This window comes from Zingiber officinale, chromosome 8A, assembly GCF_018446385.1.
Source record: "Zingiber officinale cultivar Zhangliang chromosome 8A, Zo_v1.1, whole genome shotgun sequence".
NCBI classification, from domain to species: Eukaryota; Viridiplantae; Streptophyta; class Magnoliopsida; order Zingiberales; family Zingiberaceae; genus Zingiber; species Zingiber officinale.
Window position 1 is genome coordinate 45593958 of NC_056000.1, and position 23011 is coordinate 45616968.

The window sequence follows — 23011 nt, forward strand, 5'->3', positions numbered from 1 at the left end:
GGGCAAAATAATCTCGTGGTCGGGCGAAATTTCGAAGGCATTCCTAAGGCCCTCCGTGTCGCCCTCATCAAACTTGGACTCCATGGTGGTATACCAAGGTCCAGGGATGGCGATCAACGGCTGGGAGGAGCTGGTCATCGATAAAGTAGACGCAGAAAGGGAAAGGCAGCCAAAAAATGTACGAAAGGGTCGCCAGAAGATCACCGGCCCAGCGAAAAATAGAAGACTGAAAGAAAAGAGTCGTCGGAAGGTCACCGGACCAGCAAAAAACAGAACCAGAAGAAAAGAGGACGATGGGGAGAACTTACTGGGGAGAAGGGGGCGGAGGACCACCGGAGGACAAAACGCAAGGACAGGGAGTCGCCGGAGAGCACAACACGCAGGGATGGGTCGTCGGAGGCAGCAACGAGAGTGTGAAGAAGGCGGCGACACAGCGGACTCATATACCCCAGGCTCGGTCGACCGGAATCGTCCGATCTAGGTCACGGAAACCTAGGGCAAGATCTCGCCCAGGGGCATATTTACGTTAAGGCCCGAGGGGACCACGCCCATTTTTAAATAATATTATTTTTATATAGATTTTTTATTTTATTAATATATATATTATTTGACCTCACTAGATGTAGTTGTATATGATTGGTCTAATGGTAAGATTATGATTTCTTCAACATGCTTCTCAAGTTGAAATCCTTGTTGAATTGAATTTTAATTTTATTTTTCTCCTTTATATTCTACATTCTAACTAAATATATTTTTTTCCTTTATATTTCACATTCTAACTAAATATATAGTAAATTTGGAAAGAACATTATAATATAATATATTTAACTAAATATATAATATTCGTGGAAATTTGAAGAGATCATTATAATATAATATGTTCAATAATTATTTTAGTTATTTAATATTCGGCCTCGTCATTTAATATGCGGCCTCCCCAGATCTAAAATCCTGGATCCGCCCCTGATCTCACCGTTGAATTTAAACCACCAAACATCGTCATCAATGTCCATCACGTCAGGCGTGCGGCGACTACGAGCATGACACATGGCGTGCTACCACGGATCAGCAATTAAGGCTAGCATGGGAACCTGTTCTGCCTTAATGAAAAGGAATTTGCACGCTTTCCAAGAAATTGGGGTGACATCAGCCCAATCCGCGCTTGCCCGAGGAAAAAATTCTAGAATGTGTAAACCTTTGTCCGCCCGATCGGACCAAGGGAATATGTTTATGACCGAGCGGCAAACTTCAAAAGGACGATCGGCAAGGATCGGACCTATCCTACGGTCCACACAATGAGGAAAGCCGATCAAGATGGAAGTTATCCATACAATGGTCCAGTCAGTCGGACTATAACCTCCTTCGACTAGACTTGAAGGGGAAGCGTGTGATGCGATAATAAAAAGGAACCCACCTTGGGAAAGGTCTTCGCCACAGTGAAGGTCAAAGTCAAGGCAGTCAACGCCCCACTATCACTGGCCAGACGGACGAGTAGTTTGTCCGACCAAGATATGAAAGGTCCGACCCGACATCACTACTAGCTCAGCCACCAGCTAAGCTAAGACGCTCAAGACAGGAATGACTGCCAAGTGTTTGCAGAAGCGGGCCAAGCAGCTACCCCGCTCGACCTTACATTGATGCTCAGATCAGCGGAGTAGAGGCATGGCCGAGCGAACCACACGCGGGCAACACAACTACAGCCGAGCGGCTATTCCACTCGGTCAAGATACACGTGCGGCAACCAGACAGTGTAAGTATCGGCCGAGCGACTGCTCCGCTCGACAAGTAGTTGACTCATCAGCCAGATAACAAACTCTGGGCGAGCGGCCATCTCACTCGGCCCACAACAGGGGACACTACAAGGGACTCTTCGCCAAGCGGCCATCCCACTCGACCCACAACAGGCGACACTACAGGAGACTTTCAATCGAGCGGCCATGTCATTCGACTGAGCAACAGATATCACAGGATATCCTTCAACATCCTTTTAGGAGTTAGTACCGCCGACGGACGACATGGTCAGGCAGAAGATCGTACGACGGAAGCTTCCACTGTTACTTCAGAGATATGTTCGGCTCGTTAAGGTACTGTGTCAAGGACACTTTACTGACATGTCTCTTCAGGGAAAGCTTGAGATATTGTGCCCGCTTTAAGAAACGTGCACACACGCTGCAGGAGCCTTATATAAAGGGGGTCCAAGCATCGGCAGAGGTATGCTTTTTCTCACAATCTCTACAGTTGCGCTACAGCTCCCTTTGCTTCTTACTTCGCCGGAAACTGACTTGAACGTCGGAGAACCATCGCTGGGGATCCCTTCATTGGCTCCGCACTGACGTTGCTTGTGTTGTAGACGAGAGTGAAGTCCCTCGGAGGTCAGCAGGAGCGTCACGTCCCCAACATCAACCTACTCAACTTTCGGACAGGATCAATATCATTATACCAAGGGCATAATTTATTAAACTTATACCTTGTTGTTTGTGATTTATTGTTGCTTTTCTAGTGTTCTAACTCCCCTCACATCTTCTTGTACCTCAGCAGCAACTAGAGGTAGCAATAATAGACAGAATTGGGGGTGATGACGACGACAGAGTCTAGCTCGGGAAAGTCTAGGATGGTAGAGGAGTGTGATCTTCTCATACGAAGTATGAGAAAAACTTCAAGATATGTGGAGTCGCGACAAAACAAGGTATGCATGGGAGTTCTTTGTGAATAGAGAAAGAAGAGTTTGTGAATGCACTAATCCAGTTCTCCTATCTGAAGAACAAGTTGATGACCCTATGAAAACTTATGCTGGGAACTTTTTCATTAGTCGATAATGGCTCTGAATTCTTCGTAGTGAAGATGCATGTGACTTGTTTAAGGATGACAAAGGGTATTCGAGAAACTAAAACAAATGAATGATGGACTCACTTTGCGACCCATGTTGAGAACCATCTCATCTTTACACTTTAGTAGACGATATTTCACAAATTCAATAGGAGTGAACAGTTCAATAAGTTTAATTGCAAAATTAAAGAAAAATAGTCTGATCAAAATAAACAGAAATCTAATGGCAATGGCCACTCCCGCAATTTGATTTCCAAAATATCAAGTGGCAACAATATACGAACCCACAGGGAGCTTACAAAAGACAAAAATCCTTATTCTAATTTTGTGGAGAATAATTAAAATAAGAAATATAGTACCGGAATAAAAGAATATTTTTTTGGTAAGGTATACACTTCGAACTAGAGAGTTCCACCTGGTCAATATACAATAAACAAGGATGCTCTGTTCACAAATAAAAAGGAATGAGAATATTTCATCTTTAGATTTAACTTACCTGAAATATGTTTTTTTAAAACGAAAATTATTGAACTAAAAGAATACAGAAAAAATGAATCAAATTGGGGGATAAAACAGCTCTAAACAAGGATGAATATATTGTAGGTTATGTTCACTCACCAATGAATCGATTTGAAATTCTGATTGTGTTGCACATGTAGTTCATCATCTATATCCAACATATTCAAGGCACTTGCCAACAAGTTAGGCCCAATAAAGTTACAGAATAATGCATGATTGCCGCATCTAATTCCAAACTCAAATAAACAAACTTTTGTTCCAATCAATACTTCTACCATAATACTTATCCCAATAATTCTCTTTACCAACATCAGATGTATCATCATATGCTTTTCTTCTCTCTTATCTACCATAACCTCAATCAATTCAAATCATCACCTTAAATATTCCTTTCACACAATAATTTCAGGAAATTGGAAGAGCATCAATGCCAACAACTGATCAAAGAGGAATCCCAAGACCACCGAAAGGCAAAAAAAAAGCTGGACCTTGACTCCTAGTCAACTAAAGTGAATTCTCGATCGGATTGAATCGGTTCAAGACTAATTTAGTCTTCCATTATTGTTTTAGTTGGTTGGGCCAGGCAGGCCGGGGTTGGATCTCAAACATTGATCTAAACCTCGCTTATAAAAAGGATACCCGTACAGTTGTTTGGTGTTCAGCAAGAAAAAGCTAGTGGTCACCTTTAGTTCCATCTTCTCAAAGACCCATCCACTTATGGCACCACCTCAGAGAGACCTTGGTAAGGTGGGAAGAGAGGCTTTTGATATGTTAGAGGAGCACTTTGGGAGGAGGAGGTCAACAGCTGCACCCCCTCCTCCTAATGGGTACTTCCACTACAACACTCCTCCAAAGATAGAGGTGACGATTGATAGCACCCAAGTTGCTAGGGAATTCGGAGGACTTCTATTTGTGACCACCCGGCCCAGGTTTTACAGGACAAATTATGGTAGATTTGGTTGAGTTTAACAGTAGCTCGTCCTCTGTATCTTTGTCTTAATGACTAGTTGAGATCGGGGAGATGTACTAGTTGTTACCAGGTTAGTGTTCTATAAGTGTCCCAATGGTACTTCTATCATGGATATGTATCATATATATGTATAATAAAGTTACCATGAAATAAAATGTTTGTATGCAATAAAAATCTAAGGTATCCCATATTAGTGTCATTCTTATTCACGACATGCTCCTCATGTGGATCTTTGTTTATTACTTGTATTACTTTTCTTTGTTTCGTTTCCATCTCCTTTTTTTTACTTTTGAGGAAGCATGGTCATCTCATTCAAGAGGCTCAAAACACTAAGAACCATCATGAATCAACCTTAAAAATTTGTTCTTTGACAAATCGGTTGATCAAAGTGCCAGCTATTGCTCTGTCAATGGATCACCCTAAGGCCGGTTCAACCCAATTAAACACATGAATGATTTGCTAAATTTCAAATAAGAAATAAGCACAATGCCAAAGAAACAAAAACAACATGAAATGAAAACCCACCAAATTCTTCTTTGTATATTACATGTTTAAATTTGTTCAATTGTGTGCTTGGCTCATACTCTTATTTAGTTGTTTGATTGCATTAACAAAGAATATCGTCCCCTAGCCAGAGAGTTCACTGATAGGTCAACATCTGTTCTTGTAAGTATTTGTAGCTTTAGATAAAAGAAACTATATCAATATTGTGCCATACGTTTCACATTATTTTATCCAATTGTTCATTATGAAAATTGTATTAGGACATTGTCTTAAAGATATCTCCCATATCTAAGGTTATAAACTTTTATCTAGGGAACACAATAGATAGAGTACCTAAGAATTTTCAACTATCCATATTCATACTGACTTGGTATATTTTCCATACCTATCTCATTTGTACGATGAGTACTTAATAATCTACTCGTACTTGTTCTATCACCTTCTAAGGTAGTTGATCAAATTCAAATCCAACCACGTTTTATCCTTTCTTGATACCCCCAATAATCTCTATCCCCGTATTACACCCTGTCCGTCACATGCTTGCTCGGATGCTTCGATTTACCTCCCTCGTGATGGCCTTAGGTCGGGTACGACGGGGGCGCTGGGGGCGAGCGTTTCGCCTTTTTTTTGCCACAATTGATACCCCCAATAATAAAAGAAGAACAAATTGAACCTATAAAATAGATTAACTAAACTTTTGATAAATAAAAGGTGTTGAAGTTCAAAGTTTACTCTCAGTAGATTTGCTATGATATACCAATATATGGAATGTGCGATCTAAATGGATAACACATTATTCGAAGGTCAGTGTAATCTTTTCATCTTCCTCGGGGTGTGAAGTCATTCTTGATGTTGAATGGTTTGAGGGTTTTTTGGTGATCTTCCCCTTGCAAGTTCAACCCAGAAGCCCTTTCATGTTCAGATTGCAACCTAAAAAGAGACCATAGACCACTTCGACAAAGCAACCAAAGAGAAAATAGTCATAGGTATACATTCATTTCAAAGAACATACTAAGCTTGAAGAAATTCAAGGCTTGCTTGGGAACTGAATTGTTTTTCTTCTAATTTTCAGTTTATTATTTTTTGGAAAACAAAAATTAGTATGAAAATATGTTTAGCATAGCTGTGACTATTTTAAATTTTTCTATAATTTTTTTTGCAAAATTCTCTAATTTTTAAAAAGTGTTTATAAGCGTTTATAAAAAGAAAATTCCATTTTTTATAAAATACTAATGGGAAAGTAGTAATTATTATAAAGTGTATATCAGAATTAGATCTATTTTTTAAGTTATTGTTTTTCATCAATATTTTATAATTTTGTATTCATCTCTAAAATTTAATGATAAAATCAATTATTTTATCTAATTAATATAATTTATTAGGTTGATAATCAGGATAATTGGTTATATTTTATACATATATCTTCATAATACTAAATTAGTTAACATTCTCTATTACTAAGATCAATTTTACTATAAAAATATTTTATATCAAACAAATTTTTATTTTTTTGTTAGGTTATACCAATCAGATTTTCTTTTGGTTGAAAACTAAAATTTTTCATTCCAAAATTTTTTTATTTCATTGAAAAAGATTTTTTTAAATTTAAACTCTCAAACACAGTCTTATCCTTTGAAATGGGAGAAAAAATCACTTCAGTACTTCAAATTTTGTCTTAGGGTGTGGTTAAAAAATAAATTTTATGACTGATTACTTGGGAGTTGGGTGCATCAATAGGAGAGATGAGGATGACATGATCTTTTTGTTCTTTCCCTCCTCCCCTCCTTATTCTCCTATTTATCTATCCAATTAAACAAGCCATAAAACTCCAAACAGTAAGACGAGTGTGGATACACATGGATCCAGGAACTACATGAAGCAAGGGGTAGAACATAAATAAACATACAACAGAGTAACATACTGAGACATTTCATCTCATAATTCCATCTGGGGGAACTCTAATAGCAATTGCAAATAAGAGTTGACTGGTAGCAATGATTTAAACAAGTGCATATTTTCTTATCATTCAAATATTTTTTTTAAATCAAGTATAGCTAGCTAAATCTAACCTTGATTCGATTCTGTTCCATTTCATTCTAGAGCCAGCCTAACAATGATACCAAATGTCACCTTAAAGAGTTACCCATTGCTTCACGATTCACCAGTGAGCTTCTGTAAAGATTAAATCAGTTGAATGTTATATGCAGCTGCACCATTGGAACAGCAGAAGAGTGATGATATTGTGGAGATAAATGAAGTATATGTAGGGGAAATTAACAATCTGCTACAAGCCAACTATAGCAGACATATTTAATAGTTCTTTTAAAATCGAAAACAAGTTCACTAACTTACAATTCATAGAGTTAATTAGTGTCCTTCATACAATATTTCGATTCGATCAAAAGATTTTGGATTGCTCTGATCCTACCTTAATATTCTCTTTCACACGATTTAGCTAATACAGCAGTTACACCGATGGATAAGCATAACTAATCATGAGAAAGGTCAGGTATTTTGGACATAATTCATAGGATCAATAATATGCAAAGATGAAACGGATCTTAAATCTAATTTTGCGAAGTGAAAAACAACTAACAACAGATCAAACAAGTTATTTTCACTAGCCAATGAGAACTTAAACTAGAAAGGCTCAAAAGAAACTGGTAAGCAACTACCGGAACAAAACTTGGCGAAAACATGTCTCGGCAAATTGTAATCCTGAAAGAAACCCACCGCCTCGGCGCCATTGATATTCCTCCCATCCCGATCCAAAACCAGGACCAGATCCGGCAGCGCCGCCATTTTAACATGAAAAGGAAACGGAGAAGAAAACGAGTCTCGAATCGACCACCAGACAAGGCCAGAGCCGAGGCAAGCTTCAAAAATCGGAAGCGAAGTTACAACTCAGAGTCGCCTTCTCCCTCAAGATCGAGGAGGAGGAACCTGAGAGGAAGAAGATGGATCTACGTTCGTCTTCGCGGGATTCAGCTCCTCCGATCAAGGGGAAGAACCAAGCGTCGGGAGCGCGGAGCTCGGGTCGATCATCGATGCAGCGAGAACAAGACCGTCAAATATATTCTGTTATAAAATTAAATTAAATCCAATTTATGCAAAATTAGCCATATATATTGGTATGAAAATTAGCGCTGTGCAATTTTTATAACAATTTTTTCTATAAAAATTCAAAAAGTTGATAAACAATAAAAATTCACAGGACACCTAATATCATCCCTATCAATTTTATTATAATATTTTTAAAATTAAAATAAATCATTCTATATTAAATTTAGATAATTATTATTCACTTTATATTAGATAAATTTTATATTTAAGGAAGCTATATAGATGCTGTAATACACTTACCTTGTTTTAATCCCTGGAATTTTTAATCCCTGAAAATTGTTACGAAACCGGGCGATGGTTCATCCGGACAGTCAAAAGCAAAAGGAAGATTGATTTGATAGTTGGGCGAAATTTCATATGCAGCCCTCATACTCTCCGCATCGCCTGCATCGAACCTAGACTCAATGGAGGTGTACCAGAGTCCAGGGATGACGGTGGGAGGTTGAGATGAGCTTGCCATCGAAAGAACGAACGAACAAGATCGAAGATGAACAATCAACAAACACTAGACCGAATCGATCGAAAACCTACAAGGAAGGTCACGCAGAATCGATTAAAGAAGCGGGAGATTACCAAAGTTTAGAAGGATCATCAGCGAATAAGCGAAATCCCACAGCGGTGAAGGTCGAAGACGAAGGCATGAAGTGGAGAAGACGACGGCACACGCGAGGCTTATAAACCTCACGGTCGATCGCTCTCAACCATTCGATCCAAGGTTTCGAAAACCTAAAAGAAGATCTGACCGGGGAATTCAAAGAGGCGCTAGTCACGTCAACAAAGGATATCCTCCTGTCTTGTCAGACGTGCGGTGACAGAAAGAGGGGCACGTGACATGCGGTTATCGAGTAGCATTTAATGAATTTAATTAAAAGGGATGGTTGCGTGCTTGGCCATAATTGTCAAGGATTTATACGGGCTTCGAGAAATATGGGTGATGTGAGCGATGACCAAGACCACTCGAAGAAGCGTGTTTGGAGAATTCTCCAAATATCACCGCTCATTACCCCGTGCTGTATAGAGAACAGGTTGTCAGACACTCCGATCGTCCATTTGCCATGGTTAGACAACGATTGAGCGGTGTTGGTTGATGCGCCGATCAGACAGTAGGGACTGAACATTCCGATCGGATGTAAAAATTGCCAAGGATCAATTGTCCAGTCAATCGGACTTGTAGCCTCCTTCGACTAGATTTGAGGGGGAGGCTTGTGATACGGTAATAAGGGAGGGTCCACTTATCACGGGTCAATTGACACAGTGTCGGTCAAAGTCAAGGCAGTCAACACCGGGCTTACGGTTATCCCGGTCGGCAAAGGAGTGGTCGATCGGACATCACCCGGCCAGTCGGGGCATCATGGATCAGTCGGATGGAAAACGAGCTGCTCAGACCGCTCGTTCGGAGCAAGGAATGACATTACATAGGAGGAGACAAAAAGCAAAAGAGAACACGTCGTCTATGATTAAATATGAAGAAGTCAAGACAAAGAAGAACACTACATTTTTCATCAATGCACAGAAGTCAAGCTAAAGAAGTTTTTCTCTGACAATTAATATCATTAAATAAGGGCAGATAAATGATTACAAAAAAAATATATAAAAGGGTACGTCAGGTATGAAGAAGACAAGATTTATCATTTTCTTGATTACTCATTCTCTTCCTGATTTTGACTTGAGCGTCGGAGAGTCAACGTCAGGGACCCCTTCCCTAGTTTGATTTTATTTTGTAGGATTAAAATCTTCATCCTGTCAGCGATCACCCTATCTCCGACTTTCTAACTTCCTTTATTCGGATAGTATCAACCATGAAATCGAATCAATCATCTTGATCTAAGATTTTTTTTAAAAAAATTACTCTCATAAATCATTTATTTTAGCTAAAATAAATGAAAGCGAATATCATAAATTAAATTTAAATGTTTTTTAAAATATTTGTGGAATTTAACCACAAATTATTTAAAAATCATAGGAAAAAAAAATAGTTATATACCATTTAACCAACCTCATGTCATTTACTAGAAATAGATGCGTAAACGAATCGAGTCGCTTAAATTTAATTTTAAATTAATTATAGTTGAATTCATTCGAAATTAGAAAATTTTAACTCGAATTCAACTTAAATAAGACTTAAGTTTGAATTCAGCTCGAAAAATTTTAACATATTCATGAACTATTTAAAATATTATTAAAAAATAAATACTCAAAAAACTCAAAATTTATTTATTTAATATATAATTATATTATATTAATAAAATATTAAAATTCACAATTGACTCACAAACTATTGAACTAAATAATTTAAACTCGAATTCAGGTTTTAAAAAAATTTCAACATGTTAAAATTCAACTCAAATTCGATAAGTTTAAATTCAAATCAAATATTTCTCTAACCGACTTGAAAAACTCGCGAACCAGCTCAATTTATTTACATCCCTAACTCAAGAATAGAAGAACAAATCTCATCCTCTTCGATCAAATTTACATTTCTTTCAAGGTTAATCAATCATTTAAAAAATTCAAAAAGATCAAGTGAAAAATGTCAGCCAAAATGTACATTGCTCAAAATCATGAACTTTGTGTCTCAGGAGTCTCTACTACACAGTTCTAAGCATACCAAAACCGATTAAATAGGTCGGGTAGTTGTGAACAACTACAGAGAAGTTATAATCCTAACTTGATACTCTCGCTTCAACATTAGCATTCAGTTCATCATTAGATCATTGTCAGAGGATCCTTCCGAAGGTATATAAATATTTTGTTCGATAACAGAAAGGCAGCAACAAAACCTAAACCCCAAACCAATAGTAAATGACCAGAAACACACACAAGAACAGGCTTCAGTTTGGCTGATGGCATACTCCAGCATTTTTTTCAGCTTTGCTTTTCTTCCACCCCCACATCATTTTCCACTGGTCGGTCCAAGGAAATTACTCTTCCTGAGTTTCTGGATGTGCATTCTCGACTTCTTTCCCTTTAAATGGAAGAAGAAAATGAAATGAATTGCATCACAGACCATCACAAAGACAACTGGAAAAGTGTCAGTTCTGCAGATTGTTAGATGATAATAAAGCAACATGAAAACCCTTTGTAATGTGTCCATTAATACATCTTTCTGGGTGATTAGATATCGTCATAATAACTAGCAAGATGGAAACATATTTTAGTAAAAGTCCATCACATGGATGCTTCAAATAAGCACCAAGAAGTTCAAGTAACATCAACAATTTTTGTATCCATAATATTTAAATTAGACAACTAAACTAAGTGATAATTGTCAAAAAAAAAAAAACTAGAAAAAAAAGAGCAAATAAACACAAGAACTAGCATACTATATGTTACTAATTATTAACAGCAATTAAATATTTGTTTGTAATCATATTGGTCAAATTCAGCATGTAATGCAACTATATTATTGGAAAAATAAGTAAGCTTACCAAACTCGGTGAATATGACATTTCCGGAGCATAGCCCTTCTTCAATTTTGACCAAACGGAGAGTCATCCTGGGTCCAATTTCTTGAAGTCTAACAGCGCTTTTGTTAGATGCACGGTTTACTCTCCCGATATCACTTGCCAGATCTACAGTTGCTGATTCCTCATCAGCTTCACTCTCTGAGCCATAACCAACCCTTCAAAGGTAGCAAGAAGTTCATTAAACTGGTTTTCATGAAGGAAAAGCACCCACAAGTTAAAACATGCTGCAATATTATCTATTTTTTAAACATGTACAGGCAAATGTTAATTATGCTATTGAGTTGGGCAGAGACAGTAGTGTCTTCCAAACGAAGAGCATCACACTGGTACTGACATACAGAGCTAAGGAATGTCATGCAACAACACGGAAAGACTGTTGTCTGTATCTGAACCATGACCGGAAGCCACATACAGTATCAGAAACAAGTTCTCAAATCTCGAATATTTTTTAGCAAAAAGTGAATCGCATCAAACCTTTAATAACAAACAAAGACTTCATTGAAACATATGCAAAACATCTAAACAGTTTATGAACCTCATTTTCAAGGGGAAAAACTGATTGCTAGTCTCTTTCCATTTCAAAGAACTTTTTCAGAAGACTCTAATGTATACAATCATGTACTTTAGCAGGTCATGGCTAATGTCAGCACTGCAAGACAAACTACAGGCATGATTGCTGTTTTGATAATGTCAAAATTTCAAAAATCAAACATGATTAAATAATTGGGTCCCAACTGCATGCTGATATGTGCATAAATGAGGCTACGTTGCCAAGCAAAATGTGCCAAAAATAGGAACTAATTACATTGTGATTTGTTTTTGAGATTTCTAGCTGTTAAATGCACTAGTGCTAAAACATGTTTTAGCTATTACCTGGTCACAAATTCACTGACATCCTTAAGGTTCCTCAAATCTGGTATCTCATGCTTCTGAACAAACTTCCGAATCCTCCGTGTGACACCAACAGGTTGTAGGCGGATGGAATAATGTCTAAAGTCAATAAGCTTTGTTTCGGAATTGTAATTTAATAAAACAATCCTCCTACATGTCGACAGTTTTACCTACAGAGAAGTAGATAATATTAAGTTCATAGATTTTGATCATTCACCTAACTCAACTTCCAGTTAAGATAAAAACTCAGGAATGAGTTGAAACAGCCATTTCTTCAGGCAAGAATGATGAGTCGATGTGACTTTTGTTTCAGTAGTTACAGTATTTATATCTATGGCAGGAAAAATGTTCTGGAACATTATTGTTGTGAGCTTCAGGTGCTGATCTCCACCCCCAAAGCCAGAAAGCACTATCTGCAATAAAGCCACTTGCTCAGAACCAAAGAAAATGGATTAAAATTAAGGAATATAAAAAAATATATAATATAGTTATATATGATGTCAAAAATAACATGATAAAACAAAGTGCTATGTGGAAACAACAATGTGAACTTACCAAGGGTGAGTTATCACATAATTCCTTAGGATAACTTGGCCGAGATTGTGATCGTGCAATGTCAGCAGCCAAAGAATATTCTTGAACTTCAAAAGTAAGCGTTGGACCTTGAGGTGTCCTTGCAACACGCAAATGGGGACTACTCATTGGATATGATAACATTAGGAAATGGGTTACACCCATAGGCCCAGCAACATTTAGAAAGTCTTTCAGCTTATTCCGTTTTTTCTCCTGTAATCCGAGCAAACAAACTGATCAACATAGTAGATTTATTTACTGAAATAAAAAAAGAAAGTCAAATAAACAAACAAAAATGGAGTTCATGAAGGAATAAAGAGGCCTTTGTGTTATAGTGAGAAACAAGATGATTCCATCTTATAATCCTTCAAGTGACTGTCAGAATTCACCAAAAGTGATGCGGAAATATGTTTGGACATTACACAACTCTTGTCGTTGAAGTCAAATTTATGGACTTATAAGCCTCTTTAATTGCCTTAGAAGTCAGAACTATAATACCATGATGAGCTTTATCTAATGCAGTATTGAAAATAAAAACATAATTTTAAGACATGGATCTGAAAATTTGATTATCCAATGATATAAGCAGGTCAAATGAAATTTAAGACAATTCAATAGATCAAGTTTGCATCAATGCAGTATTAATTTGGCTCCAATGAGATGATCATGTAACTGGTAGCAACCACTATTTCTCTAACCTTGTAGTGATTATTTGAATCTGGCCAAGTATAATGGCAGGACACAATCCTGAATACAAACAAAAGAAAGTCATCTCTTACTTGAGACATATGGTGTTAGTTCCTCATTGTTACATCACTCCCATTTACTCATTAACAATTTAACCTCTTCTAATCATGGACCATTGTACTTTTTTCTTAATCGCTGTTGTAAAGGCAAATGCTTTATGAATCACAGACTAGTATAAATTTCAGAATTCAAATAAATCATATCAAACAAAACTCCAATAAATAGAATCAAGTTATAGAATAACCTTTAATTTTAGAGCTGTGTGAGGGAGCATAAGCTTTCGAAGATCCAGTTCCAATTGCCTGACTGGGCCTGGCAGCCTTCCTCTTGAAAAGACAAAGCTCTTGGGAATCTTTTGACCAGTAATCTGATCTACAGTAGGTTGATTCTTTACAACAGGTGGCTTTACAAGCCCCCGCCTTTTCTTCTGCATCCAAAAGAAAAGAAAAGAAAATCAATATGAAACAAGAAAAAAAAGGATAAAAGAAAGGATGGAAACTCACATGATTGAATCGAGCCATTGTTCTTGCTGCCTGAGGAGTTTCTACAAAAGAGAAAGTGTCTCGATAAGGATTTGATTGCTAGGTTCACCTAAATCTACCTGCTATTCTACGATAAAATTGAACACTATATCATAATATTATACTTTAATAATCTTAAACGATTGCTTATTTCCAGAACACTACTCAAAACACTTCTCAAACTCAATTTAACATTCTAATGCAAATTTTCTTAGCTATTACTTTAAACATATAGCAAAATCTCAACTTGATTAATGAACAAAAATCATCATAAAAAATAAAAACAATTGAACGATGGGCATAACAAGCTTTACTACTACGTTGTATCTCAATTAATATAGACAATACAACATATCCTAAAACGCATAAAATAGTTCATGTCATGTTTGTGTGTGTACGCGGCAACCCCGCGGAGGGAAACCAGTCCCAGTGACTGCAACTAGCGCAACACCATGCTCATGGTTCGTCGGAACCGACGAGGAACGGCCGAAACGGGCGTTCCGGCACGGGAACTCCTCACGCAATTCTAAAGTTCCGGTAAATAACGTGGCTTGCTCTGATGTTATAACGGTAAAAGAAAAGATCGGAACGGCCAGAACGGATCGAAAGTGATTACCTCCAGATGAATCGGACAACGGCGTCGGAGGCGCTCCGGCGTGGCCTGATCGGGCAGTCACAGCGAGAGCTGTCGAAGAAGAAGAAGGCGGCCGCGGCGGTTTAGGGTTTTGGCGCGTGAGAAGTGAGAGAAGCGAGAAGACGTAAGTTGGTAATAAAAATTTAGAACATAGATTTTGATAAATAAAATTTATTTTCTAAAAATATAATCATTTTAATATATAATATAATAAAATATAATAATTTTAAAAAATATATAAAAATACAATGTAATCATAAAAATTTACCTTCTTATTAACTATTATTTATTATTTTTAATAAATTTAATTAGATCTCTATACATTTATGGACGACTCCGGATAATTTTTTAACTATTGGTGGTAAAAAAGTGAATACGCTCACCCTCAGTGTCTCCGTTAATCCGTCTCATAATCAACACGGAAGAGGTAAATCATAGTTTTTTAACTATTGAAGATTACTTCGATCGTTCTGATGAATCATGATCATGCTAATTGTGTCAAACAATAGTTCTTCGCTGGGCCTCTATTCCAAAAGGAGTCAACGAAAACAATTAATCTCGAGAGCTACGACAGCAAGTTTAAGCAATACCTGATTCATTGACGATAGGAGTTAATCCGTGCGACAAAGAAGAAGGAAACAGTGAGAAGGGATTAGGGTTTTTAATTTTTAACAAGCAAGTTTCATCTTGCACCCAATTTAATAAAAATTCATTGAGTATCCAAGGGATTTTATTGTGCCAATTGATTCTCTAAAATTTTTAAATATTTTTTTTTATTTCACGATTCCAAAAATAGTAAGTTTTTTATTTTTTATTTTTTAAAAAAACAGGAGTTATATGTTAAAATTTTAATAACCTTTGGTGATTGTTGAAGCAAAAAATCCTCCAACCAACTTCAATACAAAGGTAAAAAAAATTCAAATTTTTATGATTTAATATATATCATATCGAAATATATTAAATTATACTAATTTTATGATATCTTATAAATTTTATCAAAATTTTAAATATTAGTTATCTTTGAATTTTCAGTATATTATACCAATATTGAAAATTTACCCTTGGTATAATTTTGTTGGATACTAAGTATTTCAGTACTATCTACAATATAAAATATAATTTTTAATAATTCTACTTAAATCTAGCTTATAGACACTAAAGGTAGGGTAAAAAATTGATAAGAGGACTCGAACTCGATACCTCAGTTAATATTATCCTAAATTGAGGACTTTTTAATAGATAAGAGTATGCACAGATAGGGGCTCGAACCTGACACCTCAGTCAATGAATAACAACATCATAACCAGAACACCCCTAATTCAATTGTTAAAGCACTAAGTCAAAATTGATTAACTAGGTTGGGTAACGTCGAGCCTGAGGTGACCGGCCCAGTTCGATCCCACGAAAATTTCCCACCGACCACCAAGGTAAATCAAGAAGCGCTCGTAGCGAGCAACCCAGAAGTCTAACATCCTTTAGTTGTGTGCCCCATTTAGAAGAAAAATTCCTACAAATTCGTCATAGCTGGAGCTCGAATCGCGGGTGCCTAGAGGACAACCTAGATGTCATGCAGCTGCACCATAGCCCCGAGGCTATGATGTCGTGGTAGGACATCCAGGTTGTCTCCCAGACCCCCGTGATTTGAATCCTAGCTACGACGTATTTATAAAAAATTTTCCTCCAAATGAAAAGTATAATCAAAGGATGCTGTACTTCTGGGTTGGCCGCCACTTAATTATTTTTTTTTATCGGTTATAAAAATTTAACAAGTAACTTTTTTCTATTTTTCTCGATTATGGTTCTTGAAATCGTCCAATCCGCGGTTTAGTTTGATTTTTTTATTTAGTGAATTATTTAGTAACTAATCTATAATTTTTTTAATATCATTATTCTTAATAATTTAAAGAACAAATAAGAGAGTAAAAAAATCTTTTAAATATATAATAGTTTGTAAATAATAATAATCTTAAATTATGACCAACAATCATAAATTAAATCATAAACTAATGATTTCGTATATGATTAAGATTAAATATTAACTTATAAGGATCATCAAATCAATAGTTTCAAAGTGACAAACTGTGAGTTCTTTATTATGATAGGGTCGCTCCCGGGGTTATGATGTAATGGTAGGATATTTAGATTATCATCTAGATATTTACGCTTCGAATTCCAACTATGATGAATTTGTATAATAATTTTTTCTCCAAATGAGACACGTAATTAAAGGATATTGGGCTCCTGGGCTATCCGCTACGAGCGCTTCCTAATTTATCCTTGTGACCGATGGGAAACTTTCGTGGAGCCGGACCGGTCATCCCAGGCTCGATGTTATCTAGCCTGATTAATTATTGTTGTCCCTAGGATCATAGTGTTGTGGTAGGATATCTAGGTTGTCTTTCAAATATTCATGGTTTGAATCCCAGTAACGACGTATTTGGAAGATTTTTTTCTTTAAATGAAAACGTAATCAAAAGATGCTGAATTTTTTTTTTTTTTTTCGACTGATCTACCTTACTCAGCCTCATTTTTCTATTATGATGGGATCTAGTTCGTTGAAATTTGAAGAAAAATGACATGAAACACATGAATTCCCATAGGATGAAATTGATGTTATAGATTTGATAAAGAGGATTAAAACATGGAGTCAAGACCATCTCAGCCATTTTGTATGCTGGCAACCCAAAAAAAAAAAAATCACAATAGAATTGAATATAAATATAGGTAATAATGATTGATAAAATTATGACAAAAAAAAAAAATGAATATGCTCGTCTTCAGTGTCTCCATCAATCCGTCCCAAGGTCAATACAGAGAAAGTAAATCATGGGTGACTATTATTTTTTGGAATAGTGACTAGCACATAAGAGGGGTATTTATCTCGCCTTTGTCGAGATTCGAACTCCATATCTTATTGTGACAATACCTCATGTGTTAGCCACTAGACCTATCCGAGAAGACAATAACGGTTGATTAAATGTGGAATAAGAAGCGGGTCTGTCGTATTGAGATTGAAGACCTAATGAAAGATGGATTCTTAAATAACGTAAATTTGGACAGCTAGAATATAACGAGCTATAAGTAGGGGTGAGCAAAAATTCGGTAAAACCGAATTAACCGAACCGAACCGACCGAATTTAGGAATTCGGTTCGGTTAATTCGGTTTTCGGTTTTGTTTTTAAAATTCGGTTCGGTTTTCGGTGAATTCGATTCGGTTTCGGTTTTGAGTTTTGTAATTCGGCTAAACCGAATAAACCGATTAAACCGAATAAAAATATTTATTAATTTATTTTTATTTAAAAATATAATAAATAAAATAAAATATTTTCTTTTTTTAATTAAAATCAAATAAAGTTTTAAAATTCGGTTTAATCGGTTTATTCGGTCAAAAACTGAATTAACCGATCTTTTATCGGTTCGGTCGGTTCGATTTTTGTAGAGAATTCGGTCAGTTCAGTTGGTTGAAAAAAAATCGATTTATTCGGTTTTCGGTCTATTCGATTCGATCGGTTCGATTTTGACCGAATGCTCAGTCCTAGTTATAAGAGATTGTATGACTTACTAGCTTTACAATTTTGGGTTAGATAGACTTAAAATTTTGTTCTTTTTTTTTCTTTATAACTTAAAATTTAATCATATAATCAAAACATGTGAGTATGGTAACATTCATATATATAAAAATTTATTTATTATCTATTACTTGAAATATGATACATGCTTGTCTAACTAAAGCATAAGAAGAAAAAATAACATGTATACGGCTCTCTAGAGCTCATGATCACTAACGATTGAGAGCTTTTGACAAGAAAAGCCTGATTTTTTTTTAATCATAGTCTAAGCATGAGTTAACCTTAAAAAATTGTGAAGGCATACAAGGTCTAATTCGGTTAAAATCAGAGTTCAAGTTGATCACTATTTATTCCAATAGATTGGGATGCTTAGTACCACTAGGTCAACTAGAATCTCGTATTGCAAAGACTTAGTTTCTATTTAATTTGAGTCGATCAGAGTACTAACTGAGTCGGCTCACTTTATAATTAAACAAAAAAAAAACTTGTTGGAGTTGATTGAGTCTTCATTGAGTTAACTATCATGATTTTCAATCGATTGAATACCTAATTAATTGGATGTATATCGAGTCAACTGCAAATTATTATGATTGAATGAAAGATTGGATCAATTGAATATTAATAGTTAACTCTAAATCCTAAACTTATTTTTTTTAAAAAAATATTAATTAAAATTATTTTAAAATAGTCAAAATTATTATAGCAGCTAATAGTTGTAATTAAAGAGTTTTTATATAAAAATACTATATAATTATATCATTTTAATCAATTTAAATTTAAAATAATTAATTTACTTCAATGTGCATCGCAGCAACTATTTCGTATTAAAGCATTTTAAAAATAAAAATATAATAAAACTTATTTTAATATATATATATATATATATTAATTTTAATAATCTAAGATATTTTTTAAAATTTTTACTTTTCGTGATTTTAAAATAGTTATCACGGTAGACGATAGATTCTATTTTATTTACTGGTGTGATCGTTGCGTCTATAATATAATACTATATAAATTATTTGGGTCTTTGAAAATTCAAATTATTTGTATTTTCTAGTGTCACCCTTACGAACCAAGAATTAGAGAATCCCGGCAACAAACTACAATAACGGGCTTCCTTATGAAAAAAATTATTTTAATTTAATATTATACTTATCTTAGTAAAAAAATTAAGAAAAGTATATTTTTTAACATCGTCAGCTTAAAATATTTATAGAAACTTTCATAGTTGTCAATTCTAAGATATAGGACTAAAGAGAACTATATTTTTTTATATAAAACAAACAGAGAAAATTAATGATGAGAAAAATTCATAATAATACGTTATATCTGAGTCTCGAATTCTAGATCACTGATTGTTTCACTTATAGAATTACTAATAAGATTTGAAATTATTTTCAGTATGAATAGAAAAAAAAGATATTAACATAAATATATTTTAGGCTTTATTAAAATTAATTAATAAAGAGGGAAGATTTTTAATAAAATAAGGAAGAAGCAGGATAATAAAATTTATTATGTGTCTGCATATAAACGGTCAGATATAAACACCTCATATAATTTACTTATTTATATTTTTGTGGAGGGCGACTACATTGGTCTGTCTGATGGGATCGTTATTCCCTGCTTTAATATATATAATCAAATTTAAATTTTTAAATTTACGATTTCACCCTCATTGTTATTATAATTTTTGTCTGCACCCGGCGGACACCGGCACATGCGGCTAAATCACGTCCAACCATCACAAGCCTGTAACGCAGCAATTCATCCACTGCCGTACGCCGCGCCTTTTAGCCTTTTAGGCTTTGTCTCCCGTTTTCCTACCTCATCACACACTCTCTCCATTCACAGCGCCATGGCGGAGGAGGGAGATAAGTTCGGTGGCGGAGCGGTAACGCCGGCGGCCGCGGCCCCGCAGGCCTCGCCCAAGATCATCTTGAAGAATATCGACATGAGCGAGAAGATGCGCAACGACGCGATCGACTGCGCCCGCGCCGTACGCCTCCGCCCCTCTTTTGTCTCGTCTGTAGCTTCGATTTTTGTCTACTTGATTCGACCGGGACTTCGTCTCCGGTGCTGATTTTTTCGGTTGATTTTGTGGTAGGCGTTCGAGAAGCACAGGTTGGAGAAGGACATCGCTGAGTATATCAAGAAGGAGTTCGATATGAAGTACGGACAGACTTGGCACTGCATTGTGGGTCGCAACTTCGGTAATCTTTTTTTTTTCCTCCCCTTTTCAAGTCTTTCTAGTTAAACAGTGCGATCTTATTTGGTTGGGGATTTACAGATTGCTATGTCTCCGGCCTTAATAGCTCACCAATATTCCATGCCTAACTGGAAGCAATTTGTTACAGATGTAGGAGATCCCTTTTTTCCCGTAGTGAGGAGAGGAAACGAAACAAACCCATAATTTACTTGAGAAAAAAGGAAAGTTTGGTGAATTTTCATTCTCAGAAGTGATTTTCCTTCTGATTCTAGACAATTATGGCCTGTTGTTATGCTGACAACGAAGTTACAGATTAAGTCATAGTGTGTTCAGTTGGACAATATTGATTGAACAATTATTTGGAACTAATCTTGTGACGTAAAGTTGGACATATTTAAGACATCAATAAATTTTATAGTTAGATTGAATCATTAAAGTGGAAACATACTGAGTAAGCTATAGAAAACTCTGATTTTAGTGGTTCAAATTAGAGAGGCATGATTTAATTTTAGCCTTTAGAGAGACACTAGATGTAAGTGGTGTTTTAAATAACCATACTAAGCTTCTAATATTCTACATCGTTCCATATATGGACTCAGTTGTCAATAAAGGTAACTAGCAGGAATTGTGTGTGCTATCATAGATCATGAAATCTTGTTTGTGAGACAGTAGATACGTGATTTTGAACTTTGGACAGCCATATGTGGTGGTTAGCATTGACCATAAGCAATGGTCGGTATTGATCATATGAATTGTTGTGTTGATTTAAGAGTAGTAAAGATTAAAGAGTAATGGTATTTGGAGCTGTATATGGCTTTCAAACTTGTTTGGTTATCTTATTGAGCTTGTTCAAGCTTATGTATTGAAAAGCATACGAAACTCAAACCAAACTTTGAGCTTGTCTTGGATCAACTAGTGATATCTTGCCCTTATAATCTAATTCAAACATTTATCCAATAAATAGATACTTTTATCATTACTCATTTTTAACCTATCATGGATATTTTAAAATGCTAAAATTTTTAAAATACCAAATAGATACAAATAGTCCTAAGAATATACTTGTTTAATATATTGTGTATATTTGAATTTAAAACCAAAGAAATAAGAACGAATTGAGCCTTAGAGTTAATAATTTTATTCATGAACCATTCGTGAGTTTTGTTCATGATCCTCAATGAGCCGGGCTAATTGGTGTTTAAGGTTGTTTATTTTATACATTTATTTAATATTGAACTGTTTTCGATCCGGGTATAGATCTTTAGTGCAAAGATTATGCTGTTTTGCATATTCATATTCATTGTGATGATTCAATCAATGGTGCTATAAGATTCCCTGTTTAAAATGTCTCACTTAAGGCTAAACTCCAAATCACTAACTATCGCTTACATGAATGATTTTCTAAACATTATCTATACCAGAGACCATCTAACCTTGTTTATTTACATGGTTCAACAGAGGCCTGTAATGTGCCAATTGGCCATAACACATTATACCTTGTCCTGTTGGTTACCCACATACTGCAATGCTTTTGACATTGAAAGTTAATAAATAAGTGAGATATTTATTAAATTTATAATTGAAAGATGATATGAATTTACAATCTCAACATCACAACATACACAAACACAGTTTGATGATGATGCCACAACATTCCTAATTCGTTTACACAACTGGTTCAACTGGTAAAACCAAATATACAAGATCGACAGAAACTATGCAAGAGGCTCCAGTGGACCAGTTGATATTCATTAAAGATAGAAGGCATTAATGCCTGGCTAGGCAAATTAGTTTTAGATGATCGTGTGTGTATTACCTTATTTATTTCTGTGCTCCTAAATATTTTGAGTTCTCTCATTGAATAGACTGAAAGATGTGTTTTTTGTCATAAGAATCTTTACTTGTCAAAGTTTGTTTTTGGATCCTTAACTAATATATATAAATATATTTTTTGATCTCATGAACCCAAGTGTTCCTTCTGATGTGGCTTTTGCTCGGCAGGGTCGTATGTAACACACGAGACCAATCATTTCCTTTATTTTTATGTGGATTCGAAGGCGGTTCTGCTATTCAAATCTGGTTGAACATAGCACTGATGCTTGCTGCTAATCGATACATTTAGTTCAACTAAGCATGTTCTCAGCTTATTATTGAAACCAGTCTTCTTTCCAATTATCTAAACTACCTCTACATCTCTCTTCCTTAAGCTGCCTAGTTGTGTACCTTTTAGCTTTAACCAGTTACAAATATGTATATTTGTCATGTGTACTACTGAAGTATCTCCTAAATTTTCATTCCAGGTATCGTCGAAGGTTAACAATATCTGTATCTCGATGAACTTCAGTAAAATCCTGTATCATGTGCTTATAGTTGTCATCATTATTAAGCCGTGTTAATGTATTAGTCAATAATCACTCAGATTATTATATGATAAAATCATATACCTATTTTATTT

The 23011-nt window shown here is 35.5% G+C and overlaps 2 protein-coding genes and 1 long non-coding RNA gene across 4 annotated transcripts; 1 reads left to right on the top strand and 2 right to left on the bottom strand.

Annotated features, from left to right (window-relative positions):
• Positions 1 to 934: 934 nt before the first annotated feature.
• Positions 935 to 7886, bottom strand: LOC122008774. 2 transcript variants are annotated; one of them, XR_006119371.1, is made up of 3 exons: positions 7495 to 7886; positions 6889 to 6991; positions 935 to 5749 (listed from the first exon to the last, which is right to left on the bottom strand). It is a non-coding gene; the product is annotated as an uncharacterized LOC122008774 (long non-coding RNA). The 2 variants fall into 2 exon arrangements; XR_006119370.1 differs by lacking the exon at positions 935 to 5749 and having other exon boundaries at positions 6733 to 6991.
• A 2556-nt stretch (positions 7887 to 10442) lies between these two features.
• On the bottom strand, positions 10443 to 14903 carry LOC122008775 (peter Pan-like protein). Its single transcript, XM_042564615.1, has 8 exons — positions 14758 to 14903; positions 14124 to 14164; positions 13865 to 14047; positions 12856 to 13086; positions 12621 to 12713; positions 12283 to 12470; positions 11371 to 11564; positions 10443 to 10907 (listed from the first exon to the last, which is right to left on the bottom strand). The coding sequence occupies exons 2-8, from the start codon at positions 14139 to 14141 to the stop codon at positions 10864 to 10866; spliced, it is 951 nt and encodes a 316-aa protein (XP_042420549.1). The 5' UTR covers positions 14142 to 14164; positions 14758 to 14903; the 3' UTR covers positions 10443 to 10863.
• Positions 14904 to 20101: 5198 nt separating this feature from the next.
• Positions 20102 to 22952, top strand: LOC122008776 (dynein light chain 1, cytoplasmic-like). The gene is made up of 3 exons (XM_042564616.1): positions 20102 to 20346; positions 20455 to 20560; positions 22558 to 22952. Exons 1-3 carry the CDS (start codon positions 20206 to 20208, stop codon positions 22638 to 22640), a joined length of 330 nt encoding a protein of 109 aa, XP_042420550.1. The 5' UTR covers positions 20102 to 20205; the 3' UTR covers positions 22641 to 22952.
• Positions 22953 to 23011: the final 59 nt, after the last annotated feature.